Raw genomic sequence first — 21,345 nt, 5'->3', positions numbered from 1 at the left:
ACCAAATTTGAACCCTTTAATTGTTCTCTTGGTGGTTGCAGCTCATCCTTCCAAGCCTCTGAGATAACTGAGGCTCTTGATTCTGGTTTCTGGTTCTGGTTTCCATTCTAACAACCCATCCCCCACCCCCAGTGGGGCATTTGCACACTTTATCAGCATAACCCAGGGATTCTCCCCTGGGATTTCCAGACCCTGGGGAGCCAGATGGGTTCTAGAATTTGGGCAAGAAAAAGAAACTACACCTTTTACTAACCTCTAATAGAAACTTAGCATTTCCTCCAATTATGAATATGGGTAAAACCGCCAGTAGTATTAGCAGTATCTGTGACTTGTCACTAATTGACACCACAGCTACTTTTATGTCTCACTGTGATTGTTGTAGAAATCTCAAATATGGCTTATGCTCATTAGTATTTGGAAAATGTCAGTAGTTTATTACACCTGTTTTTAGATCTTGTTATTAAATACATTAAAAAGAAGCACATTAGTTTCATCATTTTTTAGCATTTTGGTAAACTGTTTCCATTGGTTTCCCTTATAATCCTATACATTTTATGGGTTTTGTTGTTGTTGTTGTTTTGTTTTTGAGACAGTCTCACTCTGTTGCCCAGGCTGGAGCACAGTGGTGTGATCTCAGCTCACTGTAACCCCCACCTCCCAGGTTCTAAGCAATTCTCCTGCCTCGGCCTCCTGAGTAGCTGAGATTACAGGCACATGCCACCACGCCCTGCTAATTTTTGTATCTTTAGTAAAGATGGGGTTTTGCTGTGTTGGCCAGGTTGGTCTTGAACTCCTGGCCTCAAGTGATCTACCCACCTCAGCCTCCCAAAGCGCTGGGATTACAGGGGTGAGCCACTGCGCCTGGCCCATTTTATAAGTTTTAAAACCTAATTCTGAGGACTCAGTAGACCTCTACAGACTGCTAAAGGGGTTTATGGCACAAAAAAGGTTCAGCACCCCTGGCCTGACTGCATTCCTTCCAGGCCTCTGCCAGAGCACCCCTCTGAGTTGAGAAGGGTCATGCACTCAGACATTCATGCATCTCCTGAGGTCCCACAGGCAAAGGCTTGGATTATGCAGAAACAGAAACAATGCTGGGCAAAATAGGTGATGGCAAATGGAATGGGGAGAGGGAGGAAAAAAGGAAGATGGGAAGTGGGTTCAGAGGGAGGTGCAGGAGGCAGAGTTGCCAAATTCCCAAGGAACCCACTCACACAGTTGTGGAAAACTCAACCTTTATTATTACCTGCCTAGTGCAGGGGATTAAAATTGCCTCAAGCTAGGTCCATATATTAGTGTAAAAATCTGTGTCTCTCCCCCCAAAAATGTACAAACCCCAAGTGATTATAGAAAAATCAATGTGGCAGCTACACTAGAAATGTCCAACCCCAAGGCTATGGGCCATTGCTCCCTCTTTCCCCCTAATCCCAATATTTACTCCACAGAAACGTACAGGCTTAGAGAAGTTCTAGCTACAAGACTGCAGGTGGGAAGTGGGGGTGACTGAGGGCTGGGGCGGGGCTACCCCCAGGTCCAGTGTTTCAGGTGATGGAGGAAGAAGCCCAAGCTGAGGACAAGTCCAGGAGCAGGCACAAGGAAACATTTTCCTCTCCTTCTTGTCCTCCTCACCCCCAGATTCTCAGCCAGTGGGGTCCAGTGTGTGACAGGGAGAGGAAGCTGGGGGCGCAGCCACCTCTCCAGGAATCAGTGTTGTCCAGTGGGGCCCAGGTGCTCCAATGGGCCATGTCCAGTGTCTATCCTATATTTCCCCCCACCCTTCCCCAAGGGATGGCTGGAGGAGGTTGGAGAGGATCCCATCCACAGGGCCAGCTGGGTGGGCGACAGGGGCTTCTGGGAAGGAAGAACAGGAAGGGGACATGAGAGTGTGTCCAGGAAGGGGAGAAGGGGCATCAGCTCCCTGGGTGGGCCCAGCCCACCTGCAGTCTCACTGCCTCTATTAGAGGTGATGGGCTGTCGGGAGGGGAAGGGCAGAGGTGCCATTGGGTCCTCTTGTTTTAGTGTCACTGGCTTCCCCTGGATCGCTCCCTGAGGGAGGGGCAGCTGGATGTGTGATTCACACCGTGTTGAGTGCATCCTCTGCCAGGAACCGATGCAGCTGGGAAAAGGGTGGTCGCTGCTCAGACTCCCGGCTCCAGCACCGAAGCATCAGCTCATATAGGCCCTGCGGGCAGGCAGGCGGCCGGGACAGGTACACCTGCATTGTGGCAGTATGGATGAGAGTCAGGGAACAAATGTTCTTTAGTCTCCAAGATGAAAACTCTGCCCCTTCTGTCCCCCGCCTCAGACCCATCGTCCCTCTCCTCCACTCTGACCTGCCGGCCCTGGTCCCGGAAGAACTCCCCCGCATTCTCGATGACCTGCTCGTCGGTGAGCTGCCCAAAGGGCTGGGCCCTGCAGAGCATCAGCACCTCCCACAGGGTCACGCCAAAGGCCCACACGTCACTCGCAGTCGTGAACTTCCCCTGGGATGCAGAGAAGGCAGCAAAAACAGACAGGGACATCAGGCAACACAGACCCTCCTCCCTTCCTGTGGGAAGCCCCAGATCCACTCTGGGCTCCGCTCAGGCCTGATTCCTCCTAACGCCAGGCTCTCCACTCTCCTCCACTGGCCACCTTTTCCAACTCCTCTCCCTGGGGCTCTGCCTTTCCTCTCCATGCTCTGGTCTTCTCTCCAGGGCCCTGGCCCACCTCTTCTTTCTGCTCCTCCTTCCTCTCCATCCACCCCCACTTTCTGGTCTTGACCCTCAGTCTCCCTACCCAACCCCTTCTATCTCCAGCTTCCTCCCCCAACCTCGTCTCTTGAGCTCTCTGCCACCCTGTCTCCATCCCCAGTACCCACTTTTGGCTCCTAGACTCTTGCCCATCACACTGCAGCTCCTGCTTTCCCCAGTCCCTTGGGCCAGGAGAACCTCATTTTACAGATGAGATTCTGTAAAATGCAACCCAGAGAAAGTGCGTGACTGATGAAGACCAGGGCTGCTAGTGGCGGCCAGTGTTCTCCCACCTGCCCTGCCCCAACCTGGCTGTCCTCAGGCTGCTCACCATGAGGATGCACTCCCAGGCCATCCAGCGGATGGGCAGCACTGCCCGGCCCTGCACACGGTAATAGTCCCCAGCATAGAGGTTCCGGCTCATGCCAAAGTCTGCGATTTTGATCGTGAAATTTTCCCCAACTAGGCAGTTCCGCGTGGCCAGGTCCCGATGTACAAAGTTCAGTGTGGCCAGATAGCGCATGCCGGAGGCGATCTGGGCTGCCACATGCAACAGCATTGGGTAGCTGAGAAGGGAACCGACAGAAGGTCACTGGGGGCAGCTTCGCAGATTCCCATCCAGGAGAAGAGAGAGAGCCCACTCCCCGGGCATGGTCACTCCGGCTCCCCATGTGGAGGTGGAACGCCCACGGGAGGCCAAGGGCCACTTCCCTCTCAATCTCCCAGGCCTGGCCAACACTAGGGGGCTCTTCTTTTATTGTGCTCCCCAATCTGGACTCAGAGGGGAGTGAGGGTGAGAGAAAGCAGAAGGGACGTCATGGCAGGGCCCAAGTCCCTTCACCACTCTTGCGTAGTCACCTCCAGCCTTTCTGTCCATGTTCCTGGGTTAACTTGTCACACATTCCTTATCCCAGGCCCTCCTGGAATCTCTCCCTCCCTTCCCACCCCCATGCTCCCCTCTTTTCCTCCAGGCTGAAGCGAGGGGAGAGGAGGAGATCCCCTTGGGGAATTCTCAGCAAAGCCCAGCCTGGGTAAGCAGGTACCTGATGGTGGGCCCCTGCGCAGCCTGCCCGTCCCCAGGGGCCCCCTCGGCTGCCTTGTCCTCCAGCTGGTGGGCACTGAGGAACTGGTTGAGGTCACCGTTCTCCATGTAGTCAGTAATCATGCAGAGGGGGTCATCCTGCACACACACGCCCAGCAGCCGGATGATGTTTGGGTCCTTGAGCCTCGACATGATCTTCACCTCCTTCAGGAAATCATTCCTGGAGAACAAGGAGAAGGTGAAGAGGAATGCCGAGTGGGCCGCCTGCACCTTCCCCCACGCCCCCACCGCCCCCCCTGCCCCGCCTCAGGGGACCAGGCATCCCCACCCCCAGCATACATGCAAATCCCCTCCCAGAGACGCCACCCCTCTGTTGGGCTCTGCCATTATTCTCTCTAGGTGGCTCCCCACTCTTCACGGCCTCCCCTCCCGTCTTCCAGATGCCATCCCTGGTCCTCACCTGGCATTCTTGGTGGCATCTGGCCGTAAGATCTTGACAGCTACCAGCAAGGGGTGTCCCTTACGCACATTAAGGGGGAAATCAAGACTGACCAGATCTTGAGGGCTGTCGACCTCACACAGGTGCACCTGGAGAAAGAGGATCGTTTGCTAGGCGGTCACAGGGTCAAACGGATTAACACAGTCACAAATGACTAAGGTTCCTGGCCGGGGGGATGTGCAGGCATGGCATCAGAGCAACCCAATAGGGCCAGACACTACTGATGGCTGGGGAGGCACCCTCCTTACCTCCCCAAACTGGCCCTCGCCAAGCTTCTCCTTGAAGCGGAGCCTCGATCGAGGGAAATCCACTCTGGGGGGCCCATCCCCGACTGCCCCTGGGGGCAGTGCAGGCACAGCATAGGTGTTGCCCCCGGTGACGCCCTGCAGGGTAACAATGTCAGCCTCGGCATAATGGGGGACGCTGTTCTGGGGAGGTGGGGGCAGAAGCGGGGTGCCTGGCTTCTCAGGCTCCATATAGTCCCCACTGTAGGCTGCAGGGGTGAGGGGAAAGAAGACAGGACGAGGCATCAGGAACAGCCCGAGAGCTATAGTTCCTCATACCTCAGCCTCCCAGAGGGCCCTGTGTCTCCCGGTCTAGTGAGAGACTGGGTCTATGCTGTATCTTCCCAGTATTCCATGCACCGACCTCAAACCAGGAAGACACTGGCATGGGATGAGAGTTAGCTATTCCAGAGGTTTTCAAGGCAATGAATGTGGCTGAGCAAAACTGTTATAAAGTCTTACTCTTTAGGGCCTCCCTAAGGTCTCTCAAGAGACTGTGAGATAAATCTTGGCTGGAAGAAGAATTCCTCCCCAGAAATTCTCCCACCTCAGGATGGTCGCAGCATCCAGGCACCCTCCACCTTCCAAACCCTTGTCCCGTTCACCACAGCTCCCTCCCCTTCACTTAGCTGCTCTCCCGTCACTTTCAGCCTGGCTCCCCTGGGGCCAAGCCCTCCCAACTCTTTCAACCCAACACACCAAGCTCAACAACAAGCAGAGACAGAGGCACACAGAGAGGAGGGAGGGTAACAGCTGCTCACAGCCCCAACACAAGTTGTCTACAGACAAGAGAGGAAGCAGAGCTGTCCCCTCTTAGCCCTGGGGTAGGGGCCACAATGAGAAGGCAACACTGAGGAGAGGAGGGACAGATGGAAAGGGTTGGGGCGTGAGCCTTCACCTCTGGGACTGCAGAGAGAGGACACATGTTGGGGAGAGGGCAAACACCCAGGGTGAGAGCCCTCCTCCTCACAGCTCTAGAGAGAGTGGAGAATAAAGGAGGAGTTACAATAGTCTGGGGCCACCACAGCAACCTCCTGTCTAGCTCTGGAGAGCTGAAGAGATGGCGTGGAAGAGGAGGAGGGAGAAGAGTTGGGGACCAGTAAGCTTTCTACTCCTCAGCTCAAGGGGGGGACCTTTAAAAAGAGCAAGCAGCAGCAGAGATGAGCTAAGGGCACAAGAGCTTCCTCCTTGGGAGCTCAGGAGAGCAGAATAGGCCACAGTGGGGAGAGGAGGAAGTGCAAGGTGTGAGGGCTTTTCCCTGCCCCAGTAGAGGTATGGGGAGCCTGGCGGAGCCCAGGGGCAGAGGGGCTTACCCTGGGTGTTGGTGGGTTTGGCCCAGGCAGGTGTGGGGGGGCCCGGGCCTCGAGGGGGACGGGCGTAAGTGGCCAGAAGGAGGCGGTAGGCTGGATTGGAGAGCAGCAACGCTGTCGGGAGAAGGAGGAGGGGAAACACGGGGAAGGGATGAGACTCAAGGCTAGACAGACAGGGAGACCTTGAATAGGGCAAGACCAGGGCTGATGGGATGATTGCATTAAGAGACAGACAAGATAAAACAAGGATCTGCAGAGTGATGGATGGCTGGCTGGATAATGAATGCACGGACAGATGGGACGTATGAATAGATGGATGGATGATAAACAGATGTTTTGTTGGATGGATGGATAATAGATGGAAAGATGGATGTATGAATATAGATGGATAGATGAATGATGGATATGGGTGGGTGGATGGATGGATGGATGAATAGATTTATGAATATAGATAGAAGGATAGATGATGGAAGATTGATGGATGAATAGATTTATGAATATAGATAGAAGGATAGATGATGGAAGACTGATGGATGGATGCAAGGATGTAAGACTATGGATGGAAGAATGGGTGATGGAGGATGGATGGATAGAAGGAACAAACATGGTGAGTCTAATACAAAGCGGAGGTGCCAGGGAGACACAATGAGAGGGTACAACAAAGATAGAGAGATGTCTGTGGGACACAGACAAGATAGGACCACAGGGGACTATGGGCAATACATGGGGAACTCTTGAGAGAGACTGCATGGTAGGGACAAAGAGTGATATAGACAGTAACCAGGGGCACAGAAAGAAAAAAACAAGTGGAAACTGGGGAAGACAGGAAAAAAAGAAAATGGGAAAGGGATACAATAAGAAAACAGCAGAGAGGACAGAGGTGCGACTGGAACAAGGCAGGTCTTACCAGAGCCACTGGGGACACAGGGAGCGGAGTGGGGCGGATTCCCACGAGGCCGGGGCTCCTGGTACGGGGGTGGCTCTCTAGGACCTGGGCGGTTGTTGATGAGGATAGTGTCTCCAGGGACAGAGAGGTGAACCGTCAGCTCCTCTTCCAACACCCTCCGTTCAGCCTTGTCATGGGGATGGGAGGCATCACCCGTGTTGCTCAGCACACACGACCTGGCCCTCTGCTGTGTCCATCCTTGCGTTCCCTCCCTTAGCCCTCACAAGAGCCCTACAGCTGTAGACTATCAGCACCATCTTACAGGTAGAGAAAGGGAAGCTCAAGAGCATGGAGGTAACTTCCCTGTCCCACAGTGAGATTCCAACCCTCATCTGCCCAGTCCATAACTATCAACCGTTGTTTTTGTTTTTGTTTTTTTTGAGATGGAATTTTGCTCGTGGCCCAGGCTGAAGTGAAATGGCACGATCTCAGCTCACTGCAATCTTCGCCTCCCAGGTTCAAGAGATTCAAGCCTCAGCCTCCCGAGTAGCTGGGATTACAGGCATGAGCCACCATGCCTGGCTAATTTTGTATTCTTCGTAGAGATGGGATTTCACCATGTTGGTCAGGCTAGTCTCGAACTCTTGACCTCAGATGATCCTCCCCCCTCGGCCTCCCAAAGTGCTAGGATTACAGGCATGAGCCACCGTGTCCAGTCATCAACCTTAATGTATATTACTGCCATTGGATTCCAGCCGGAAGACATGGCTTGGGGTGTGCCAGGCGTCTTCCCTTTGCCCCTCCAACCCCACTCTCTGCCTGTCTCCACCCTGCTTCTGCCCCAAGGCTGACCAGTGTAGACTGCACCAACAGGCCTGGTTTGGGTTGGCCAGAGAGGAGCCTGGCAGGAGTTTGGGGCAGAAAGTGAGGTCAGGGCATCTATTCTCCCAGGCCCTTCCTGAGGGGTAGACATGGGCCAGCTGCATCCCAGGACCAAAGTCTCCTGCCCCTGTCAAGGTGCCCTCTCCACAGACTCTCTCCTCTGGGTCATGGTATTTGCTCCTCTCCACTGAGCAGACCCGGAGCTGGGGAGCAGCCCTCCTTGTGAGCCCCATACCCTCTTTGACATGGTGTAAGTGGTCTCTTTACTAAGCCCTCCTCTTGGGATGCTAGTGGGCTGTGCCCTGCAGGTCCCACTGGACCCTGGCTCGTGCCAGGGCCTGGCCTCCCCCCGCCACTCCACATGCCGCGGCTGTGCCCACCTTGCTGAGGAGCCTGCGCCAGTGCAGCCGCCAGAGCATGAGGGCAATGATGAGCAGCAGGAGCAGGATGATGGCCACCAGGCAGCCGATGAGGATGGCGGTCGGGCTCCCCTCAGCCTTGGCCACGGGCTGCTGGCCTCTGGGCTCCAGCTCTGGTGGAGGCAGCAGGGTCAGCACCACAGGAGGGTCCCACCCTAGCCGAGGGGGAGGCCCAGGGAGAAGGGTGCAGAGGGTCCACACGCCCACCCAAGACTGCTCACCCAAGCTGCTGAAGTTGGTGGGAGGTGGGCCAGGCGGCCACCAGGGGGCTGGCAGAAAGGTGCCTCCCAGTGCCGGAGAGGAATTGTTCACCACATCTGGGAAGAAGGAACAAAAAGAAAGGAGGGAGGTAAATGAGGAGGAGACCCAAGGGAGGCAGTGGATTGCTGTGCAAAGCAGCAGAAGCATGGGTGATTCTCAACAGACAACCACTGACCAGTGGGGGCTGGGGGAGCAGGATCCTGGAAGTCCCCAGCTGTGGTGGGTGTTAACCCTATAGTTGCTGGATTGTGGGGGGTGGAGGACAGGTATCTGGAGACTTAGAGAAGAGGCTATTTCTCAACGAATACAGAAGTATTTCAATATTTTAACAACCAGTACTGTCATATTGGCTCAATAATAGTCATGGGCAAGGGGCTTACAAAGGAGAAGACAGATATGCAGAGAACAAGAGGCAGAAAGGGGCTCAAGCTATTTGGGGCACCCCTAATTGAGAAGTTTCAGTGGGTGATGGGTAGATATGATGCAAGGAATGAATATTTTAGGGACACTGCAGGGTTAGGAATGAAATCAGTTGTCAATTTCAGGGACTGGGGACTGAGCTACTCCAGGGCTTACCAGAGATGAAGGAGATTTCGCTGAAGAGTAACCAGGGTCCCGCAAAGAGGAAGCGGCACTGCAGAAAGCGAGCCACACGGCCGCCAAGGGGCACTGAGACAGCCCGGGCTCTGGGGTCCCCCAGGTTGCCCCCTAGGTTGTGGCGGATGGGCTCCCCCTCCCAGGCCATGGCAGGGCCACGCCGGAAGCGACATTCCACCCCGCCAGGCAGACGGGCTCCCAGCGTGTGCATGTTGTTACAGTGGACCTGGGGGGAAGGGAAGAGGGCACAGGGTCAAGGCTAGGCGTGCTGGGGGCACCCCAATGGCACCCCACATGGCTTCAGAGCCCTCCTCGAGAGCCGGACTCACTCACCTGCATAGCCTGGAAGGCCCTCAGCCGGTCAAACTCAAACTCCATCTCCACGTAGCCACTGGAGAAGCTGTGGTTGCTCCATCCCACATAGTCATAGCCTGGCCAGACCCGCAGCTCCTGACTCTTCCTAAAGTCATCCAGCCCCACTACACCATCTGCCAGCTGGCCCAGACCCCCATACTGCAATCTGGAGAAGAGGGGACCAAGGAAGAGGAGGTTGGAAGGGAAGAGGGTCTTGACATCCAGGCACTCTGCCCCGCCAGCCTCCGGCACAGTGGCCTGGCCAGCCTGGCTCCTGTCCACTAGTCCCATTCCCACCCCATCTCACACTCATGCAGCTGGCCCTTCTCTTCTCTCCACCCCTACCCTAGCACTATCACAGGTACTTTGCAGGTCACATCCAGTACAAAGGCACCACCTCTAAGGGGCACCATTTCAATCTATGATGTGCATATTTATTGCAGCAATTTCCAACAATGTGTGTTAGCAAAGGGGTGCCTTTTTTGTACAGTGTCATATGGGCTAGTGGTCACCCTAGTCCTACCCTTTGAGGCCCCACCTAACCCATCCCTCTTCTCAGTTCTTCCACCTCACTCCCCACCCTACTTACCAGCCCCCCTACACACACACACACACACACACACACACACACACACAGAGTCCTGCCTCCCACCCCAAACTCCATATCCTGCAGGGGCCTTTCTTACCCGCCCACGGTATGTCCGTCATAGGTGGAGTCGTTGAGGTACACGGCCTCAGATAAGTACATTGTCTGCCCCACAGGGGCGGTGTAAGACAAGAGTCCATCTGGGGCAGGGTGAGAGTATAGGCGTCAAGAGGCACGAAGGCTCTATCCCCCATCCCTGCATCAGGCCTGGGCAGGTTTCAGGTCCCTTCTCGTATCCCTCCACTGGCTCATTGGCATGGAGGAGATGACGCTGGCTAGCCCCCTCCTCAGAGTGACAGCTTCCCAGCAGGAGAAAGGGGATCCTGGATGCCCATTCTCCACACTCCCCACCCTCCAGTCCCCCGCTCAGGAAACAGATTCCCAGGGAGCTGAGCCACTCACCCCTCCAGAGGCAGCCATAGAGCTCTACCCGCAGACAGACACTCATGACCCGGTCAGCCCGGGGATAGAAGCGAACCAGTCGGGCAACCATGGGGGGCCCAAGGTCCTTCAGCACCACTCCCTCAGGGTCCTCATTGCCTGAGATCACCTGTGGGCCAGGAAACAGGGGGTGGGTGGGACAGGGTCCAGGTCAGATCTTACTTCCCAGCCATCAGCTGCTCCCTGGCCCAGTCCACAGTGGCCACTTAGAGACCCATGAGGGGTGGCACCGAGCACACAGCACTGTGGGGCACAGCCAGGCATGGGTGAAATGAAGATCTGCAGCTGAGACCTCTGGCCCTCTCGCAGCTCTGATGTTCCATCCTCAGACTCCAGGCTCAGCTGCCCTCTTCTCCTTGCCTGGCTCCATCCATTTGTCTCCAAGCCTATCATCCCATTGTGCCCAGATTCTCCCCAATCCTCACAGCCCTGCACCCCTGCCTCAGCTTCCCCTTCATTTCAGCCCATTCCCTCTGTTCATTCAGCAGAAGTTGGCTGAGTGCCTGCTCTGTGCCAGGCACGTTCTCAGTGGTGAACGTCACTCCCCACCCTTGCAGGACTGAGATCCTAGCAGGGGAAACAGCTGCGAAGAACAAGAGGCAGGGAGTATGGACAAAGCAGTGCGGTGGGTGGCCAGAAAAGGCTCTCTGAGGAGGTGACACCTGGCAGAGAACTGAATGGAGTGAGGGAGAGCCTGTGGTTATTTAGGGGAGGAGCTTTGCAGGCACAGAGAAAATGTCCGGAAGCTGTGGGAATGAGCCCTGGCTTGTTCCAGCAACAAGAAAGGCAGCCTGGCCAAGGAGGCGCAAGAAACAAGTGATGCAGGCAGGAGCCAGGTCAGGCTGAGCATCCTGCACCAGCTAGGGGCTCAGCTTTTGTTCTGGCAGAGTGGAAAGCCAGGACGGGGGTGTCAGCTAGGTGTGACGTATCTGATTTACATGCTCTAAGGTCCACTGGATGCCGCCCCCCGGGTGGAGATTTGACTCCCGGCAGAAAAGGGCAGAAGCAGGGAGACACATTTGGCATCTACTGCACTCATCTAAGCTGGAGATGGCGGGCAGGTGGCCTAGGGCAGTAGAAGTGGAGTGGTGAGGAGTGACTGCACTCAGGAACACTATGGAGGTAGAACAGACTGGGCTGCTGATGCTTTGGAAGTAGGTGAGAGAAAAAGAGGAATCAAGGATATCATCTTAGCTTATAGCCTAGGCAACCAGGCAATGGTGATACCACTTGCTGAGCTGGAGAATGCCAGGGGAGGAGCAGGTTTAGGTTGGGAATGGGAATCAAATTCAGCTTGGGAAGTTAAACGTACGTTTGAGATGACCATTAGACATCTAGTTGGCTGGCTACAGTGCTTGTAATCCCAGCACTTTGGGAGGCTAAGGTGGGAGGATCACTGAGCCCAGGAGTTCAAGACCAGCCTGGGCAACATAGCAAGACCCCATCTGTTAAAAAAAAAAAAAAAAGACATCTAGGTGGAGAAGTCCAAAAGGTGGCCAGGTTTACAATATTGTTTGGAGCTCAGCTGAGAGGCTTAGGCTGGAGATGATATAAACTGGAGAGTCATCAGCATATAGGTGGTGTTTAAAGTACAGCTGGAAGTGAGGAGAGCCAACCTCCTCTGGGTGCTGCCCCTGCCAGCCTCACCTCCTGACCCCAGCGGTCCTTCCAGTCCATCCAGCGGCGACCATCCCGGGAGTAACGCAGCCGGTAGCTCCGGGAGAACTCCTTGCCCAGGCCCCCGGCATGCCGTCCCTGGGTGCCCACCAGAGCCACCAGGTGCAGTCGTTGTAGATCCACCTGCAAGTACTCCTCCTCCTTGGGAAACACCGACCCTGCAGGGCACCAGGCCCCATCCCCATCACTGCTCTCCAACCTGAGGGTGAAGAGGGGCACAGAGAACATCTGGCCCCAGGTCTGCCTCCATCTCCAGTACTTAAACCCCACTTCATTCACCTCCTCAGACTGCAGGGGTTTCACTGGCATGGGCAGAGGGGTTGGAGGGGAAGTAGAGGTCCCAAGAGCTCCCCTCGGGGCAGCTACAGGTGTGCCAGGTGTGCCAAGTACCTGCTGTGGCGGGCGGCAGTGGAATCTGACCAGGAGCTGGAAGCAGAGATGTCACTGTCTGGGATGGTCCGGTCCTGCATGCCCAGGGCATAGCGGCACTTGGCTGAGTAAAAAGCAGGCATGTAACAGGTCAAGGCCCCCAACTCTCTACCTCCCAAGCCCTGGCCCTCAGGGACCCATGATTCAGTCTCCTCACCAGGATCAAAATGTCCCTTCATGTCAGCATCTCCACTTGCCACCAAGAGCAGCAGCAGTAAAGATGACAGGGCCTCTGGCCCCATAGCTCCTGATCCCTCAGGCCTAAGGGGGTGGGGGCAGCATCTCTGCAAGGGATAAAATGGGTGATGGGTAAGTTAATCAGGGGACTGAGTCATAGCTGACAGCAACAGACAGAATGGGCCACTTTGGGGATAATAACAGTAAAACAACAACAATGGTCATTGTTTAACAGCATCAGCTATATTTTTAGAATGCTTCCCCTGTGCCAGACACTGGCCTAAACCCTTACACAGAATCCATAATTTTATCTTCACAGTCACTCCATAAGGTAGATACTATTACTATCCATATTTAACACATGAAGAAACTAGGGCAGAGATCAGTTAAACAACTTCCTAAAGCCCCATTTCTCCAATTAGGAATGGGCAAAATATCCCCATAAACAATGGCTTAGAACAAAAAACAAGTGTGCAAAAAATGTTTATAACACATACAACAGGAAAAGGTTTAATAACTACAATAAACTAAGGCCCCTTAGGAACTGACAAGAAAAAATATATAAGTAACCCAATAAAGAAACAGCCAAAGAATGTGAATAGTCATTTCACAGAAAAGCAAAGCCGAATTGCCAACAAACATTTTTTTTAATGGTCAAATTCACTAGCCTCAGGGAAATACCAAGCAGATTGACAAGATATTTTTTTAAGGCTGTAACATATAAAAGTGGTGGAAAGTGATGAAAAGGGAGGTACCATGCTCGATGGCAGAAATGAGTATTATCCTCTAGGTGGAAAGCAATCTAGCAATGTCTATTATAATTAAAAATGCACATTCTCTTCGACCCAGCATTCCCTCTCCTAACGATCTACCCAAATGCAGAGAGAGAAGCACCAGGAAGTGAGAACATATGTGCAGGGCCAGGCACGGTGGCTCACACCTGTAACCCCAGCGCTTTGGGAGGCCGAGATGGAGGATCACTTGAGGCCAGGAGTTAGAGACCAGCCTGGTCAACATAGTGAGACCCCACCTCTTTAAAAAAAGTGAAAAATAAAAATAAAAAAGAAGATCCTCAAAGATGTTTATTATGGCACCTTTTGTAAGACATAAATCTGTAAGATATGTGAATGCCCACAGGGGACAGGCTGGAATTTAAAAAAAAAGGTTTATTGACTACTATGCAGCTATGAAAAGTAACAAAGAGGCAATAAATTTCTAACTTTGTGTAATTTCCGTGTATATCTGTTGAATATGAAAAGCAAGCTACAGAAGTATAAAAAATTATCCCACTTTTTGAAAACAGAATAAACAAGCACCCATGTTTGTATATATACCTGTGTGTATGTCTAGAAGGAAAGAATATATAATAGAATATAACAAGAGTGAACATGAATGGGGCAAAAGAAAGCAAATTTAAAAAGACAGGCTGATTGTACTATTTTTCTAAATCCTGTAACACAAATGCATTTATGTAAAATCATATGATATGTAAAAGAATATGAAAATCATTTTGACTTTTAAAAAATAAATATGTCCCAGGAAAGGTTGGGCAATTCCTTGTTGAGCATATGATAGAATTAAACATCAGATAAGCCTGGACCAGCTCACCCTGCTGCCCTCCCACATAGGAGTCCAGAATTCTAAGAGAAGGGCAGAGGGGACCCCAGCACCTTCTAGTCTTACTGTCCGCTATAGCCCTCTAGGCCCAGGGTGGTCCCTGGACCATCAGCAATACCTGGAAGCATGGAAGAAATCAGAATCTCAGGCTCACCCTTGACCTGCTGAATCAGAATCTGCATTTTAACACAATTCCCAGGTGACCTGTGCCCATTAAAGTTTGAAAATCCCTACTCTGTTCCTCAGGCCCAGGAAGCTTACCCCACATAAAACAATTCTAAATGGTATCTCCTTACAAACCCAAGTAACTACTCTCCCCTCCCCTGCTGCAGGAAAAGCTATCCTAACCTGTACTGGTCCCAGAGCCCTGCACTGAAGTCTCCAGGCCCTAGAGTCCTGAGGGACTCGACTGTCACCTCTTATCAGATTCAGGGCATCTTGGGCCCAGTTATCCCTGCTCTGCCTTCCTGAGACCCAGACATCCAGTCCCCCCAGTTCCCACTTCCAGAAGGTGGCTGCCTCTGAGGGACTGAGGAAAGGCTGAGTTGCCTTGGAGACGAGGGCGGGTCTAAAGACAAGGAAGGCAGGTCACCCCAGGAGGTAGGAGGAGTGGGGGATACTCCCCCATCCCTTTGTCCTCCTCCAGCTGCTCCCACAATGCACTAGGGCAGGAATGTAAGAGGCAGCTGAGACCCCAGAGCTCTGAAGCAGCAGCTGAGAGGGACGACTGAGTTGTGGGGGGCACTCAGTTATCAAGGAGAGGCTAGAACCAGAAGGCATCATGCCTGGTCCCTTAGGGTCCAGCGCCGGGCAGCAGGCTGCCAGAGTCCCAGGAGACTGGCTCGGAATTCCTGGGTGCCACTGTCCACCCCCACCTCTCTCGGGAACAGCGGGGCTCTTGTTCCCCTGAGTAACCTTCATGCCTATCCCAGATGAGTCATCAGAGCCACACAGAGCCGAGAGGAGCCCGGGGCAGAGATACAAAGGCAGGCAGAGGATAGGAGGCAGGCGGAGACAGAGCGAGAGCCACAATGCAAGAGGTAAATAGAGCAGGCTCAGAAACACGGGGCGCAGAGCCAAGCAGAGGAGCACAGACAAGCACAGAGACATCTGGGCTGTCTGTTCTCCAACACCCCCAGTCACCTCATCTCTCTCCACTGGGTCTTCAGCCCATAGTCAGAGACACAGAGGGCAAGAGAGGACAGGCCCAGAAGACCTTCCCCAATCCCACGCCCTTCCACCCCATTACAACCAAAGACACACCAGGGGCCAGGCCACCCTGCCTCAAGCCCTTCACGCTTCTCTCCCAACCCCCATGTCCCACTCAGACAACACCCACACAGCTCTGTACACACACATACACGGTGAGACACACAAACTTACTGAACTGGCTGTAAACAGTGAGGCTAAATGTGGCATGCACACACCCCCCTCTCAGTGTCTCTGACAACCCTCACAGAGTTTCTGAGACAGAGCAAACACAGAAGCTCATGCATACATCAACCCGTCCACACCTTGGCATTCCTTCAAGTCCAACCCCATCGCTCAGTGAATAGCCACCTTCAGACACCTGTGAACATGAAATGACAGACACCACATGCTCCTGTGACCAGAAGACAGCATGAGACACACACGCCCGGGCCCTTGGGCACAGGATCCCCGGAGAACTGGGGCCCAGCCTCTAACACACATGGGTGACCAAGCCAGAGCGACGTCGAGGGGGCAGGGAACACGTGGGCGCTGGGTGGGAAGAGTGGCAATAAGGACAACAGCCTTTCCCTGTCTTTCCACTCACTCTCCTTTCACCTGTCTCCACCACACCACTCAGTCCTGGACACACCTACAGGCCCTCAGCAACAGCCAGCGAGCTTGGGCGCCTGCCTCTGGCTGCTGGAAGTGCTGGGAAGAAATGTTCAGCCAAGAGCCAGGCGTGGGGGGTGGGACCCTGAGGCTGGCGCTCACCGGCAGTGACATTCTCTCATGCCAGAGCCAACTGACCATCCAGCCGGGAAGAGTGGTGTCACTGGTGGGTTAGAATGGCAGTCCCTCTTTTTGCTGGACTGTGACCAGACTGACCAACTGGGTGTTGGCTGAGCGGAGGCTTAGCAGTTAGTAGATGCCCGCAGGGACTGGCCAGGTGGAGGGCAGGCCCGGCTTTCCAGGCGATAGATAAGCTGACTCAATGGGGCTGCACAGGAGCACCTCCTCCCGGGGCTCAGTTCCTCCACACTGAGTGACGGGGGACTTGCCTCGATGCTGGAGGCTCAAAACTCTTTCTGGGAGGTCAGGGGCTTCACCTCCCCCCAGTCCCCGCCCCTGGTTTTCAGACGGTAAGCCAGAGCATCGGGGAGGCTGGCAGGGAGGCTTAGAAGAGCTGGACGACCAAGCGTGGCCCGGGACGTCCTGCCTCCCCCGCCCCTCGCCCTGCAGGAGCCGCCGCGCGCCCCCACCCCAAGAGCCCCAGGCCTCCGCCCGCGGGGTCCACCGCCGCTCTCCCTACCTCTCATCGCTCTTCCCGACAGACCCAGGCGTCCAACCCGGGAGCGGGGCCTCTTCGGCGGCGGGGCGAGGGGCGGGGGAGGCGGAGGGAGCCAGGAGCCGGGAGCCGGGAGCGGGAGGCGCCGGCGGGGCTCGGGTGTCGGGAGGCGGCTCCCGCGAGCAGCTGTCGGGGGCCTGTTCCGGGGAGAGGAGCCAGGGCTGGGGCGGCTCGGGCCCAGGCGCCGCCTCCCCCTCGCCTCGGCTCCCTCCCTTCCTCCTCCCGCTCCTCGCTCCGCTCCCTCCCCTCGGCCTTCTCGCCGCGCGTTCGGGCTCGCAGCCCTCCCTTCCCCCTCCCGGACCCAGTAGTCCCGGTGGCTCCCACGCCCGGCGCCGCGCTCCAGACCCCGCGCCCGCCGCGCCCGCCACGCCCACCCCGCGCACCAGCGCCCGGCCTGGCCTCCCCGAGGTAACCCGCCCGCCAAGCCCGCCTGGGCGCTCTCAGGCCGCCCAGCCGCCCGCGCCGCTGCCCCCGGCCGGCTCCGCGCCCAGCCCCCTCCACCCACTCGCAGCCCACCCCCGCTTCCCCAAACGAGAACCTCCAAAGCTGGCGCCCCAGGGGGCTGGCTGCAGTCCCGCTCAGGGCCCACGAGGGGAAGACGCCCCTCCTACTTCTGGGCTCGGTTCCTGGTGGGAGAGGCAAAGGGGAGCAGCCCCAGGGCACAGAGGAAGAAGCAGGTTCCCACAGGCTCGGCCCAGCCCAGCTGGGGGAGTTAGCCCAGAGAAGGGAGCAGAGCTCAGGCCTCAGGACTCACCTGTCCAGCCAGGCCCCAGACCGCTCTTCTCACTCCACCAACCTTTGCTCCTCTGTCGCAGCCTGTGCGCTCCCGCCCCTACGACCCAACCTGGAAGGCCCCAGACCCTGAGGGCGGGCCCACTCTCTTCTAACCCTCTCCTCTCAGTTCCTCTCTCTGCAGGGCCTTCTAAGGGACCCTGAGGTCCAGACGCCCAGGCCCTGATTCCCCTGGGCTCCCAACGGAGTGGAGTGGGAGGGGGACTCAGGAGTCCTCAGGCCAAGCTCCCTCAGGCCCAGCCAGCTCTGGCCCTAGTGGGCCGGAGGGTCTGATCACTGGCCAGAAGAGGCCAAAAATGAGGCCAGGACAAAGTTGGGTGGTCGGGAGGAGGAAGAAGAGGAGCAGGAGAAGGATGGAGGCACAGTGAAAATCACACACAGTGAAAAGGAAGGGGACCAAGAGACCCAGGGAAGATGACACAGTGAGACTGAGTAGGCAAAGCAACTGAGAGAGCTGCTGGGCAGAGGGTGGAGTGGGACAGAACAGCTTGTGGTGGGAGGTGCTTTTTCCCCACTCAGCACGACCTCAGCCCCTCACCTGTCTCCACACCCCCACACCTGCTCACCACCTAGACAATGTCACGGTCACAGGAAGGTCTCGCTCCACTGCACATCTCCGCCCCAGGAACCTCACAGTAGATAAAAACATACCCTTCTTGCAGTCCCAGACAACAATCCCAAGAAAGAAACACGAAGTCCCAACCAGACAAGTACACAAAAGCACTACCAGGAAGAAGCTGGCCCTTGGGAAAGGCCGAGGCATACATGGGCACTAGTTCAGAAGCCCAAGGACATTCCACCGGCTGAGGGACCTGCTAACAGACAGCCCCAGGGTCACTCGAAGAGCAGCTTCTTCCCGCCTTCCTGTCCCACCAAGCCCCCAGGGATTCCCCCAGAACACCTACCCCTCCAGAGACAGCAGCTGGGGAATCCAGGCCCAGGAGACGCTGGACTGGGGGTGGGGCCAGCCTGGGGGTGGGGCCAAGTCTTCCCAAGTCACCTCACCTGGCAGCCCGCAGCCCCTCCTTCCAGGAGCTGTGCTCTGGGAAAGCCCCAACAGGCCTGCCAGGCAAGCTACAGCCCGTCATACCCTGGTGGGACATTCCACACCCCAGGCCCACGCTGACCCCAGCTAAGTGGTATGGCAGTGCCAGACGGAGGGGTCCACTGGGGAGAGCAGAAGGAGCTAGAGAGTCCTGAAACCTTTGTCCCCTCTTCTCACTGCCTCAGGAGAAATTCCTAGTGGTGATGCCCCCTCGCCCCAGCTCCAGGCTGGAGGAGTGGGAGGGATGCAAGGCTGGGGCCCAGTGGAGTCAAGTGACAACGGAAAGGGAGCTGGAGCCAGCTGGAATGCGGGACTCGGAGCCGAGATTCCCAGGGGCCTGAGAGGGAAATCCCAGCCATCCTGGGGCCCAGAGAGCAGCACCAAAGGCCAAGAGGGCCTGATTACCCATCCGTGGTCCCCAGAGCCCATTCCACAAATCCTGCATCACTCTGAACCTCAGAGGCCCCCTGTGTCCCCCAGAACCCCCAAATGACCCTCTACCATCCCCTCCCATCCTGGGCTTCCCTCCCCTTCAAGCCAGTGGCAGCCTGCTGCCCAGGAAGGAGAGAATGGGAAACAGCTGAAAAAAATGTGAGGAGAGGCACGTAGGAGAGGGGAGAAGGCAGCTTCAGGGCTGCAGACCACCTGGCCACAGGAGGGAAGCCCAGCACGACCAGCGAGCGAGAGGATGGACCAGATGGGCCCCTACACGTACACTAGCTGCGGTCCCCTTCCAGGAGCTGCAGCTGCCTCTGGAGGAGCAGGCTGGGTCAGCAGCTGGGGAGAGTAAGAAGCGACGGGTGGGGGGCAGGGTGAAGGAGTGTACAAGGCTTTGGGTTTGAGTCAGACCTGATGCCACTGAATACAAACTGGAAACTGAGGCCAGGGAGCGAAGGTGGAGATTGAGATGATGTAGCTCTGGGAGAGAGATGAAACAGCTCAGCTATGGTTGGGGAAGAAAGGGGCGAGGGACCAGAAGAGGGAGAGGAGGCTGATGGTCAGATGGGGACAATGGTGAGGGAATTCCCAGAAAGACAGGAGATGGACTGAGGTCAAGGCCGAGGAGACAGGTCTGAGAGAAGAAAAGGAGGATGAAGACAGGGTCCACACAGCAAAAGGTGGGGAGCCCCAGGGGCTCAGAGGAGGAGACTGAAGTTTGGGAAGAAAAGGGCTGAACTGGATAAAGGAACTGAAGTGGACGCGGGAAGGAAACAGTGTTGGAAACAAACTCCTAAGAGAGGAAGGCAGGGAACTGAGGAGGCCTGAGAGCTGGGCAGACAGACCAAGGGGACAAGAAGCAAGGACAAGGGAAGAAGGGGCTGGAGTGAAACAGAGAGTGGAGGGAAAGAGGAGGGAGACTGGGACGCAGAGTGTGAAGCTAAGGGACACGGGGAGATGAGAAGTATAAAAGGCTAAGAAAGGAAGAGGCACCTGTGGGACAGATGGGGACACGAGGCCCAAAGAATCGAACCTGTTTCTGGACAACGGTCCCCCATTGGGGACACCGTAGCCCCTCAGCCCATTTGCCACACCATGGCACCCAACTCTATTCCCTGTCTTTCCCCTCCTCCCTGCCAAGCTCTGGGCTGCTCCCCTCCTCCCAACACACCTCCAGCCTCCAGCCGGGGACCGCCTGGTCCCTGCCCACAAGGGGAGGGCCCAGCTCCAGTGCCCACTCCTGCCCTCCCAGTTCATCTCTGGCTTCCCCCCCTCTCACCTCCAGCTCAGGATTCTCTTAGGTCCCAGTCACCCCAGTCTCAGGCCTTTGGGGTCGGGTCTGGGGCTGCCAACGCTGCCTGGCTTTGTCCGAGCGTCCAGGGCCCCGGGCCCAGGAGGAGCAGCTGCCCGGGCCAGCTGCGGCTGGCTTCGATGTGACCATGGCAACCAAGTCCCGTTCCCCTCACCGAGCCTCTAGGCCCCCGCAGAGAGGGACTGAGCAGCATGGCTGTGGAGAAAGGGAGGGGAGGCTGAGAACTGTGAAACAGAACCAAAGGGATACCCCAGACAAAGAAACCCCAGACAAAAGGAGATGAAGGGAGGCAGAGGAAGCAGAAAGCAGCGTTGGGGGTGGTGGCCAGGAGCTCAGGCCCTCCAGAGGGGGAGAATCTAGGAGAGATGGAGAAAGAGGCAGAAGCAGGGGCTGATTTGTGTGGGAGACGAGAGATTAGAATTGACTGGCAGAGGTCCTTTAGAGACTCCTTCTGGGCCCCTGAGAATTCACTTCCTTCTCCCAGGATTTTGCACCCTGGAGAGAACCAGAATCCCAGTTTCTTAGTTGGCTGCCTCGAAAATATTATATATGGCGAGAGCTTCCCTCCAATTACACCAATGGCCATAGGAAATATCTGAGAACAAAAGGCACTCTCAGTTTTCACAAACAACCCCAATTTCAAAGCCTAAACCATCACCTCTTAAATACTAATGGCAATGGCGCCAGTTGTGGTGGCTCACGCCTATAATCCCAGCACTTTGGGAGGCCAAGGAGGGAGGATCACTTGAGCCAAGAAGTTCGAGACCAGCTTGGACAACATGGCACAACCCCATCTCTACAAAAAATACCAAAATTAGCTGGGTGTGGTGATGCGCACCAGGAGGCTGGGTGGGAGGATCACCTGAGCCCGGGAGGTCAAGGCTGCAGTGTGCCATGATTGCACCACTGCACTCCAGCCTGGGCAACAGAGCAAGACCCTGCCTAAAAAAAAAGGCATTGTCAGACAAT

General features: G+C 55.7%; 1 protein-coding gene across 7 annotated transcripts; it reads right to left on the bottom strand.

The window, feature by feature from the left end:
• Positions 1–1,218: 1,218 nt before the first annotated feature.
• On the bottom strand, positions 1,219–20,560 carry DDR1 (discoidin domain receptor tyrosine kinase 1). 7 transcript variants are annotated; one of them, XM_030803229.1, is made up of 21 exons: positions 20,344–20,422; positions 16,754–16,926; positions 15,768–15,823; positions 12,617–12,743; positions 12,421–12,523; positions 12,001–12,229; positions 10,315–10,462; positions 9,953–10,052; positions 9,246–9,432; positions 8,892–9,138; positions 8,276–8,371; positions 8,016–8,167; positions 6,775–6,940; positions 5,871–5,981; positions 4,522–4,766; positions 4,235–4,362; positions 3,776–3,994; positions 3,064–3,298; positions 2,334–2,483; positions 2,081–2,215; positions 1,219–1,851 (listed from the first exon to the last, which is right to left on the bottom strand). In XM_030803229.1, the coding sequence occupies exons 4-21, from the start codon at positions 12,699–12,701 to the stop codon at positions 1,705–1,707; spliced, it is 2,883 nt and encodes a 960-aa protein (XP_030659089.1). In that variant the 5' UTR covers positions 12,702–12,743; positions 15,768–15,823; positions 16,754–16,926; positions 20,344–20,422; the 3' UTR covers positions 1,219–1,704. The 7 variants fall into 7 exon arrangements, with proteins under 7 accessions (XP_030659089.1, XP_030659088.1, XP_030659087.1 ...); XM_030803228.1 differs by lacking the exon at positions 20,344–20,422 and having other exon boundaries at positions 16,754–17,101; XM_030803227.1 differs by lacking the exons at positions 15,768–15,823; positions 16,754–16,926 and having other exon boundaries at positions 20,344–20,560.
• Positions 20,561–21,345: the final 785 nt, after the last annotated feature.

Source organism: Nomascus leucogenys, chromosome 22a (assembly GCF_006542625.1).
Source record: "Nomascus leucogenys isolate Asia chromosome 22a, Asia_NLE_v1, whole genome shotgun sequence".
In the NCBI taxonomy this organism is placed as follows: Eukaryota; Metazoa; Chordata; class Mammalia; order Primates; family Hylobatidae; genus Nomascus; species Nomascus leucogenys.
The sequence above is the reverse complement of the archived record's forward strand: the minus strand, read 5'-3'. Positions and strand labels throughout refer to the sequence as shown.